We start from the raw sequence: 11,477 nt of genomic DNA, 5'->3' as shown, positions 1-11,477 counted from the left end.
CCATTCCTGCATCATGTAAAAAGAAAAGATTAGAAACACGGGAGGCCACCTCCACGAGCGATGGCCTATTTACAAGTTTTTTTTGGCCACTGACAATCCTTGGCACATTTCTTCGCGGTTGCCCCGAATCTGTTGTGGTAGTAGCAAAACTGCGGCGGATGGGAGGCAGTAAGTGGCTGTAGAAGTCGTTGGTTGGGGCGCGAGCGAGTAGTGGGTGGTGGATGGCTTTGTCGCCGCTTTGGCACGTCACGGGGTAGGCGTGTATGTCCTACGGCATTCACATCAGCTTCGGTTGACGTTGAATAGGCGTCCTCTTCGTCAGGAGTGGATGCGTTGATGGAGATCTTGAAGTGGCTGTCCATAAGGGCGTCGGCTTGGTCATCAAGTCCTTTATGCGTAAACTATCTACATCGGGTATGGCAACGCATACAGTTTCAGGTAAACAGCGTATCCAAAGGGCACAAAGTAGGTTCACCTCACGAGGAGAGCCGTCTGCGGCAGGTTACCGGCAAGCGATACTAGTCATTTCCCTGAGGGCGAGCAAAGCCCTTTCGTCCCCTAACGGTTGTTGAGAAAGCAGAAAAAGCTTTGCTATACGGGCAGCTGGCGACGGCGAGTACTGCTGCAGAAGGTATTTATTGAGGGCGTCATATGCTATTGGAGTGTCTCCTTGTTCACAAAGCCAGTCGGATATTTCCGGGAAGGTGTCCTCAGGTATCACCAAGAGAACATAATCTGCTTTGGTGGTTGAGCGAGTCACGCCCTTGATGCGAAACTGGACTTCTACGCGCTGAAACCAAGCAAACGCCTCTCCGCTGCCAAATGATGAAAGTTTCAATGGGGCAGCCGCAGCGCCAACTTCCGTAGAGTTCACCATAGTACCAACGACGGAGGGGTGAGGGGAGGTGGAAGGCGGGAGGAGCGAGTCGACTTCCGGGGTCACCAATGTGACGAGCCGAGAGAAGGTTGTGACTCAAAGACAGGATGAAAGCAACCGAGTAACTTTATTTCAGAACACCCGCTTTTATATACAAAAACTTAATGCAACCTGAAATTTCCTGTTCAACCGACACCACACTGGTAAACAGTTAACGGTGAGAAAAACAGGCATGTTATTTCAGGTTCTTTTTAGTGCGAGGGGAGGGTGAAGATACAAGCATAATATATACACAAAATGAAATGTCGTTACTATGTAGGATCGTGTGACACACGGTTGGTACAATTCTCTAGATCTACTAATTTCCTGTTACCGATCGAATCCAATCTTTCTCCACCATCTCCAACCTTTCTATGTATTACAAAATCCATGAGAAGGATAAACATAAGTGACAACACATTCTCTTGGAGTACTCCACTATTCACTAGAAATTCATTTGATAGGACTTCACCAATATTAACTTTGCAATTGCTATGCTCATGAACACAACCAAATTTACATATTCACGAGGAACTCCATGATAATGCAGGACTCTTCACAAAATTAGTCGATGCACAATACCAAAGGCTTTTTCATAGTCCACAAATGCCACCAAAATTGGATTTCTATACACATTGCAGTACGTCTTGAAATAAAAATTTGCTCAGTACAACTTTTTTTTTTCTTAATCCTGCTTGTTCATCTCTCGTCTTTTCATCAATCTTTCTCTATAGTCTCTTTAGAATGAGCGTGATATATATTTTCATGACAACTGACGTAAGTGTGATGCTTCTAATTATTGTAATTAGTCAGGGTCCCTTATTGGCCATTTTCACCAAGACTCCTAGCTTCTAACCATTAGGTTTTGCCTCTTCACGCCACATTCTACATCATAATCTTATAAATACTCTGAGAGCCACTTCATTTTCGGCCAATATCATCTCAGCAGTTATTCCATCGTATCCAGGGACTTTCATTCTCTTTAGTTTTTTAATGATAGCTTTGACTTTAAACACACTGATTATTCATTTTACTTACCATCTTCAAACCTAAAATGTCTGCCATATGAAATGCTTGCTATTCATGATGTCCCATACATTCTTACCTGCTGCAATGGTTATATGCAGAAACTATAAATATCTTCAATGAGATTCTAAACCAAAACCTTTTACTGCTGAACCAATTTGTAAAATGGGAAGCCTTCAAATTAAACCTCGCAAATTTGGCAAGGGATACTGTTTTTTAGTACACCAATGCTTCTCTTCACATCTCTTGTAATAGCACTAGCCTTACACTTCAATAGTAAAATTCAAGACTGATAAAAGGTATAAAAATATTAGCAACATTTTCATACCTTTAAACTAAATCGAACTTGGAAAAGACAATTACGCGAATAATGTAATGTTATCTAGCATAGAGATTAAACTGGGATGATGACCGCAATAAGATGATGATAAAATGTCATATCAAAATCATTAGTACTTCAAAGTATGTGCATATTATAATTCCCCTTTTTCCTTACTACACTAGACAGTATGTGTAACACAGCTACGCCAAGTAACTTTACAATTTGTTTACCTCAAACCACAACCTTCCACTTTGAACATTACAAGAAGTCTTTAAGGGTCCAAGCTTCTTTAGAAGAAACTCGATCCAGATTAATTTCTATACATATTCAGAAGAGTTTCCCTTCATTACTTATACCAGTTTTAAAGTGCTAGTTAAAGACAATGTTTGCCTTAATGATCAAACGCAACTCCTATTGAGTAGTTATTGTACAGGATATCTCAAAATACAGCTAAATCATGACTTTGTATCCTGAAAATCATGCTATGGTAACATATCAATGGGTCACAAAAAAAATGATTGAATGACAGCTTGCATATAAAGTAAAAGAATACCTTCCCCATAAGGAAAATTATTTACATTAAACTTTCCCATCTAAACTTAAATCTCAAAACTGAATACTTCATATTTTCCATTTAACTGGATTTACAGTAGTAAGCACCCTTTAGACAAAGTACAGTATATTGATATGCATGGTATTAAATAATTTAGTATTTTTCAGTCAAGAATAAACTGGATATACAGCAGCTGTCACCTTTAAAAGAATGAATATATAATTTAGAGTAAATAAATATCCTTTAAAGAACAAATTTATAAATTGGTGTATATATAAATAAACATACATATTAATCTATAAGAGACTAGTGGTTATCAAATTAGGGGCCACCGGGCAACTTTAGGTACAGAAAATTAAAGGACTATAGCTCCCAAAAGTAACGTAAACAAAATGTTGTATAACTGTTGCATGAGGTGAGAAAAAATTGGTAGGCCTGATTGTTGGGGACTGGGTGCCATATTATGACCTTGTATAGTAATATTCTTCATTTTATGATGAAATATTAATTACTCTGTGTATATGTACATATATTTGATGAAATTGCGATATCACAGAAATGCTAGAGTTCTAACATAGGGACAGTGAACAACTAGGGACTAGGATGGGTCACCTTGCATACCAACCCAACAGACAGTAGCCTGCATGCGTCCTTCTATTCACTTAGCCATTTTTCGCATCCCGGGCCTTTTTTCACACCCCGGGCCATTTTTCGCACCCCGGGCTGCAAAATTGCAAAAGCCCGTGTCTGGCCAAAAGGGTCAGGCAATCTTCAACAACAACAACGACATAACTTTTGGGAGCTATCGTACCTTGACACAAGCTTCAAGATCAGACAGCACATGTTGTTCTATTCATTTAGCCATTTTCCACAACCTTAATCAACCTAAATTTTGGGAGCTATTGTACCTTGTCACAAGCTTCAGGGCAGAGCTTAGGATGTCCCTATGGGTGAGATTTTAGTCTCAACTTTTTTAAATTGCAGTCTTTTTTTTTTTTCGTTGCAGGGACACGTTTGCTCTAGTACCAAATCTTTATATACATTTGTAAATAAGGCAGAACCATTCTGGTAAAAGATTTTTACAACACCATTGTAAATATGTCTGAAGATTTTTAACAAAACACTATCTAAGTACCTTTTTATATTGTTTACATAAAATTATAAATTTTCAAAAGACGAATATCATTTCCACTATTCATAAGCAGAATCATTTTATGTTTTTACAAAGTAATTTTACAAGTAGTCCATATAGAGTATACACAGCTTATACAAACCAAAAGAGGAAACTTCTTTAAAAGCTTCTATGACAAGTTTAAATACAGAGAGCGTTATACAAATATTTTACTTTAATTGTTGTACAGTACTTGTGGAAGAAAATTAATAGCCCAATTCATGAAAGTAAGTTTCAAAAACCTACCAATTTCGGAAACCTCCTCAAATTTGCAGGAAGTATATAGCTAAAAAAAAACAAGATGTTCAGATTTACAACAGTGCAGTTTGCTAAATATAATCAATATGACTTTTCTTTGTCCTGAAACAGAAGAAAAAAAATATTTATTTCTTTATAATAAACATTATTGTAAGAAAATATAAGTTCTGTTAAGCAAAAAATAGACAATTCTCTTTATAAATGAAAAGATAATTTTTTTAAAAATAAACTTTTCTATCATAGAAGAGGATAAAATCTAATCTGCGTTTAACATTCAAGATGAAAATATCGTCGTTGTAATATTAAAATAACCAATATTTTTATTAGATAAACAGCAGTGCCGATACTTACCAAGTACTCGGGTTGACTTAAGAAAAAGGACTCACTATATCGAATTATAACGACTCGCTACATCGAATTTATAAACTATAATAAATTTATTCTACTCTCCATATACACTAGACATTTACATTTCTTACAAGGCACAATAATTTGACCAGTTTTCAAGTTAAAGCTTGCAAAACAGGGATTGAGAAAATGCCCTCTTGGGCATCTGTCTACAACCTTCTTCACTTTAAAAATGTCATCACCTACTTCAGAACTCTCTTTAAACACTTCATCTTCACTTGCTTCAGGTGTCTCTTTAAACACTTCATCACTTACTTTAGATGTTTCTTTAAACACTAAATCACTTACTTCAGGCGTCTCTTTAAACACTTCATCACTTAGTTCAATTTCTTCAATATCAATATTTTCACAATTGGCCAACTCTAGATCTTCACTGGATAGTAATTCCTCTCCAGTAATGTCTTCCGTACTATAAGGCACAGGCGTCAGAGAGTTTTTCCATTTTTTCTTTTCTTCTACAGTTTTTTCTAGTGTGTGTGCTAGGTTTTGTAGAAGAGACTCCCCTTCTACTACTTTGCTTTCAAGCCTAGAAGAAAACAGCAGACCACTCCTTATATCTTCATCTAGAGCTTTCGTAACATTACAGTTTGCAAGTTCCAAGCCTCGAATAGGGTTATTTTTCACAACTTTGTCTTCTATACTACGAGAAGATACAAAGGTTGTGAATAAGTTAGGATTATCTAGCTTATCTTTAACATCATTCCTTTTTGCAAACTCGCCGTTGCTAACTGGAGAAGTTGTGAATCCGATTTTATTGCAGAAGTTAGCGTTTTTCCTTGAAGGTATTGGGTCTAGGCAAATAACCTCTTCTTCCAAAGATTCTGTATAATTTCCATACTTAGTTTGTAAGGTACCTTCATTTCCCTTCCCTTGCATAAGGTACAAATCATCTAGTGACTTGCACTCTTCAACAAGATTGCAAGAGGACACCGAATCTTTGTAAACTTTTCTCGATCTACCAGATTCATTTTCCGAATTCTTAGGATCGTCCACCCACTTCCTCTTTTCCTTCCACCTAAAAGATAAAGAACTACTTTTTTCAATGTCACTTAGGGATGCATTTTTTATCTCACCGAGTATTCTCTCTTTCTCGGGTAGTATTAAAGGAACTTTCATGACTTCTGTTAATGGAGGATCTAGTGGAACATCATATTCGTCCAAAACCTTAATATCAAGAACGACATCTGACAAAGATTTTTCCAATGTATCATTATGCAGGATACCTTCTTCAGGCATACTGCTTGTATTCACAGATTGTCTAAACTCTCCCTGATAAAAATATTCTGTTTTGGTTATGTTATCAGAATCACATTCTGAAATGTCATTACATGTATTGTGCCTTAATTGGACGGACTTTAAAGGCTTTTCATCAATTTTAGCATTGATGAATTTCCTCCCAGAGGAGTTACATGAATCTACTTTCTCAACTTGGTGGTCATCTTTATTCAAGCTGTCATTTAAAATGGGCAGTTTACCTTCAGTTGCGTAGCCTCCCTTCTCGCGAATTTCCTTGCTATTTAACGTGCTCCATGTTGCCTGGTGTGCTGCTGTTCCAGAAGTTTTGCATGACGCCTCTCCCAGAGGTTCATTCCCCAAATACAAGGTTGGACAATGCCAAGATGACCGAGATACTTTTTCAGATAAAGGAATGTGTGATGAGAGATTATTCTCTGTCTGAAAATCCCTGATATGGAGTAGACTAATGGTTTTCTGTCCTAATCTTTGTTTTGATAATGTCTCGTTCACCATGTCACTTTTAGACTTAAAGTCTGTTCTTGGAAAATCATTCTTTGGCCTATGGGAAACACTCTTATTCTTTTGATAATCTGCAATTAAGCAATTCACAGGAAGGTAAAAAGTATTCATATCTTTCGATGTGTTTAAAACAGAAGTAGCTTCGTTACAGCGACCTATCATTAAGTTTCTTTGATTCCTTATATCAGATTGCTTTTCTGAAGCTTTGTCTGGATACTCCACTCCCCCATTGGGCTGTCCACGCATAATAGAGGAAGAATTTGATATCCTCCAAGTTTCCTTTCCTACAGATTCAGAGCTACGTGGCATTGACAATGGCCAATTATTCACAAGTTTACTTGAAATATTCTGAGGTTGTCTTGGAACATTGCAAATGTCGTTTACAAGATCCAACTGATTATGCAGGCCTCTTTGTGTGCAGACAGGGTTTCTAGCAATTAAATCAGACCTAACACTGTGTGTACTGGATACAGTTGGGTTGTTGATTCTGAAGGTCCTTGGAGTTGGCAATAAGCCTTTTGATCTGCAATTCCTATTTTTGTCAAGGTTAAGGTTACATGGAACATTAACCCGAGTTGGATTTGTTATTGGAAATCCTTTTGGGTTCATATTGGGTGGTCCTACTTGGTTATTTTGATTTGAAGAGTTCACAATTTGATCAGGTACATGAGGGTAAGAATAACCAGGGTAAGGGTACTCATAACCAGCTGAATAGAAATTGTTTCTGTAATTATATCTGAAAAATCTTGCCTCTTGTTCATAATGTGGATTGGTCCAATTCATAGAGCACGGAGAGCCTGCAATATACGGCGACTGCGGCCAATTCGCATGCTGCTCAAGCTCGGCAGAAGCCTGTGGCATGTTATAATTACCAAACCAGCCGTCGTACCACATCTGGAGGGTAAATAAGAAAAGATTTTTTATCATCATTACACTTAAAAGCTAGATTCAAAAGAGCCAGATCAACGAATTTTTCCTGGGATTAGAAATTATTTAGAAAGAAAAGAATAAGACATACTGAATATATCGGTGCAAGTATTTTAGCAGTAAATAGCATAAAAAATTAAGAAAATTAAGTACCTGTTAAATTTTTTAAAAAAATTAATATACTGTATAATTATCAGTCATATTTCTACGTTTTCTATAGATAAATCAAAGTCCACAATAGGCAGACTCCTAAACAGCACAAACATGAAACTCATGCAATAACGATAAAATACTAATGAAATTAAAAAAAAAAAAAACACTCACCCTGCAGTTCCATATGTAACCCTAACAAATGTTATATGGTAAGTGATGCCAAAAGATTATTTCAGTTATACAATACTTCAACAAACTTGTTTTTTACAAAAGAAAAAAATTTCCTACTACGGATAAAAATCTTTGGGTAATACTGAACCCATTTCCCCCACTTGGTGTCACCAACCTCTTATCTCAAATCAGTCCCACCGACCCTCCATCCCCAACCAGTGCCGCAAACCAATTTTACCCAGCCAGAGATACCAACCACATTCTCAAGACAGTACCATGGGCTACCATTCCTCAGTTTACTCTACTAAACTCATTTCCCATTCAATACCTCACCAGCCATTGCCAGCGAGTACCACTAACACAGCGGGTGCCAACAAGCCCATTAACACAGTGGGTGCCAGCGAGCCCACTAACACCCAGCGGGTGTCAACGAGCCCTCTCCACCCAGCGAGCCCACTCCACCCAGGGGGTGCCAGCGAGCCCTCTCCACCCAGCAAGCCCACTCCACCCAGGGGGTGCCAGCGAGCCCACTCCACCCAGCGGATGCCAGAGAGCCCACTCCACCCAGCGGGTGCCAGCGAGCCCAGACCACCCAGCGGGTGCCACTCTGCCCACTCCACTCAGAGGGTGCCGCCGAGCCCCCTCCATCCAGCGGATTCCACCCAGCCCACTCTAGCCAGCGAGCCCACTCCACCCTGCGGGTACCAGCCAGCCCGCTCCACCCTGCGGGTACCAGCCAGCCCGCTCCACCCTGCGGGTACCAGCCAGGCCGCTCCACCCTGCGGGTACCAGCCAGCCCGCTCCACCCTGCGGGTACCAGCCAGGCCGCTCCACCCTGCGGGTACCAGCCAGCCCGCTCCACCCTGCGGGTACCAGCCAGCCCGCTCCACCCTGCGGGTACCAGCCAGCCCGCTCCACCCTGCGGGTACCAGCCAGCCCGCTCCACCCTGCGGGTACCAGCCAGCCCGCTCCACCCTGCGGGTACCAGCCAGCCCGCTCCACCCTGCGGGTACCAGCCAGCCCGCTCCACCCTGCGGGTACCAGCCAGCCCGCTCCACCCTGCGGGTACCAGCCAGGCCGCTCCACCCTGCGGGTACCAGCCAGGCCGCTCCACCCTGCGGGTACCAGCCAGCCCGCTCCACCCTGCGGGTACCAGCCAGCCCGCTCCACCCTGCGGGTACCAGCCAGCCCGCTCCACCCTGCGGGTACCAGCCAGCCCGCTCCACCCTGCGGGTACCAGCCAGCCCGCTCCACCCTGCGGGTACCAGCCAGCGCGCTCCACCCTGCGGGTACCAGCCAGCGCGCTCCACCCTGCGGGTACGAGCAAGCGCGCTCCACCCTGCGGGTACGAGCAAGCGCGCTCCACCCTGCGGGTACGAGCAAGCGCGCTCCACCCTGCGGGTACGAGCAAGCCCACTCCACACTGCGGGTACGAGCAAGCCCACTCCACACTGCGGGTGCCACAGACACACAGAAGTGTTACGATACAAGAAAACATTGGAAATCCTCTCATGTAACCAGGTCACACCACTCACAGGTGAAACAGTCTATCATTCCCAAGGTACTGGTCATTGAGAGTGTGTCACATCCCATTCCCCTGAGAGGAAGGGTTGCTGAAACCTAACAGGATTACTTGGAAGCCACCTTCCATTGAGACATATCTACTGCTACTACATTTAAGAAAATTTGTCAGATTTGGAAGATTAAAGGGGTAGGAGAAAAATTGGTAGAGAAGGAAGATTTGATAGAGGAAGACTGAACTCTTTTCTTCCCATTGCAAATCAGCCCACATACAATGTCAGAGCAATCCAAGACTATGTTGATTCCATGGAGGGGAAAATTAGGAAATTAAGAGTTTTTCAAGAGTGCAGAGAACTAGGAACACTTTGTCAAAGGACCAACACTAACACTGCAGAGCAAGGGTAGAGTGACAAGTACAAGGGTCATCTTGGCAGCAGCTATGTGAATCCTTGCCTGGAAAGGAAGGTACAGCTCCTCAGGCTAAACTTCATTCTGAGCAAGATCGACCTCTTGCAAGACTCCTCTGCAACACAACCAGCTTGCCACCTCCGCTACGCTACCAGCAGCCGACACGCTGCCTCCGCTACGCTACCAGCAGCCGACACGCTGCCTCCGCTACGCTACCAGCAGCCGACACGCTGCCTCCGCTACGCTACCAGCAGCCGACACGCTGCCTCCGCTACGCTACCAGCAGCCGACACGCTGCCTCCGCTACGCTACCAGCAGCCGACACGCTGCCTCCGCTACGCTACCAGCAGCCGACACGCTGCCTCCGATACACACCAGCAGCCGACACGCTGCCTCCAATACACACCAGCAGCTGACACACTGCCTCCACTACACTACCAGCAGCTGACACACTGCCTCCGCTACACTACCAGCAGCCGCCATGCCACCTCCACTCCCGTACCAGCGGCTAACACTTTGCAAGAAGCCAGTACTTCACCTCAACTGCCATAGCAGCAGCTGGCACACTGTCTCCACTGCTGTACCAGCAGCCGGCTTGCCACTCGCACTGCCATACCAGCAGCCAGCATGCCACCTGCACTGCTGTACTAGCAGCCAGCATGACACCTCCACTGCTGTACTAGTAGCCATCACACCAGCTCCACTGATGTACCAGCAGCCAACACACCAGTTCCACTGCTGTACCTCCAGATGGCATGCCAACTCCACTCCCATATCACCAGCCAGCACACTGGCTCAACTCATATACCAGTACTTACTTTACTTAGATGGCTGCTTTTCCGGTCCCATACAGCAGGGGAACCCCACTCTCTACAGGACCTCCACTGCCGTTTTACCTTGTTCGTTCAGAGTATTTAAAGTTTCATATCGCGTATTGTTCGTTTACTGTTAAATCGTCACTGTCAAAAGACTCATGAAATAAGAAAGTCTTCAGTTGACTCTTGAAAGCCTTAATGTCTTCAATCATTCGAATGTTTTGCGGGAGCTTATTATATAGTCTCGGGGCCACACATTTAAAGCCTCTGGGGCCTAAAGTAGACATATCTAGGTTCCAACAGTTTGAAGCCATCTGTAACTATTCTCGTGTTGACACTATTTGTTGGCTGCGCAATATATAGCAATTCTCTTGAGTATTATGGACGCCCGGTTCTGATAACTTGGTGGGTTATTGTACGTATTTTAAATTCAATTCTCGCTTTAATCGGCAGCCAGTGTAAATCAATTAGTAAAGGGGTGATCCTTTCTCTAGGTGGGACACCTTTCACCAGTCTTGGTCCTCTGTTTATTATGTTTTTTAATCTTTTAAGTCACACTTTTGGTAAATTTAGTAGATAGAGTTGCAGTAGTCAATCCTGGTAATAACACAGTTTATCACAAGTTTCATTACAGAATTTTCGTCCAGATACAGTTTTATAAACGCAATATTTCTTAGATTATAACCAGCAGTTTTTATTACATTACTTATTTGGGCATTTAGAGACAGGTTACAATCAAGAAATACACCTAGATCTCGAACTTTACTAAATATCGGCACCTAGTCATTATTTATGTTCATCTGAATATCACCCAAGTTTCTTACGCAGTTTCTCTTGCCCATCACCATGAATTCAGCTTTGTTCTCACTATCAAGGATTCGGTTTAGAGTTTCAGTAGTGTCATGTATATAATTTATGGAGAAGTAAAATTGTATCATCTGCAAATAGCTTAAAATTTCACGCCATGCTTTTTTAGTATTTTCGATAGACCAATTGTATAGATGCAGAATAAGATTGGGCAAAGTACACTCCCCTGGGGTACCCCTCTGTTTAAGGGTTCATATGATGAATAA

General features: G+C 42.2%; 2 protein-coding genes across 2 annotated transcripts in view; one reads left to right on the top strand and one right to left on the bottom strand.

Annotated features, from left to right (window-relative positions):
* Positions 1-1,729: 1,729 nt before the first annotated feature.
* LOC137652428 (uncharacterized) overlaps positions 1,730-11,477 on the bottom strand; it is a 13,518-nt gene continuing 3,770 nt past the window's right edge. The window contains exon 2 of the mRNA XM_068385838.1: positions 1,730-7,303. Within this exon, the coding sequence (XP_068241939.1) occupies positions 4,673-7,303 (2,631 nt within the window). The 3' untranslated portion in view covers positions 1,730-4,672. The remainder of the gene's footprint in view (positions 7,304-11,477) is intronic.
* On the top strand, positions 7,937-10,141 carry LOC137651817 (uncharacterized). The gene is made up of 2 exons (XM_068385036.1): positions 7,937-9,221; positions 9,699-10,141. Exons 1-2 carry the CDS (start codon positions 7,937-7,939, stop codon positions 10,139-10,141), a joined length of 1,728 nt encoding a protein of 575 aa, XP_068241137.1.

The sequence above is a fragment of the Palaemon carinicauda genome, chromosome 13 (genome assembly GCF_036898095.1).
Source record: "Palaemon carinicauda isolate YSFRI2023 chromosome 13, ASM3689809v2, whole genome shotgun sequence".
Classification (NCBI taxonomy): domain Eukaryota; kingdom Metazoa; phylum Arthropoda; class Malacostraca; order Decapoda; family Palaemonidae; genus Palaemon; species Palaemon carinicauda.
The sequence above is the reverse complement of the archived record's forward strand: the minus strand, read 5'-3'. Positions and strand labels throughout refer to the sequence as shown.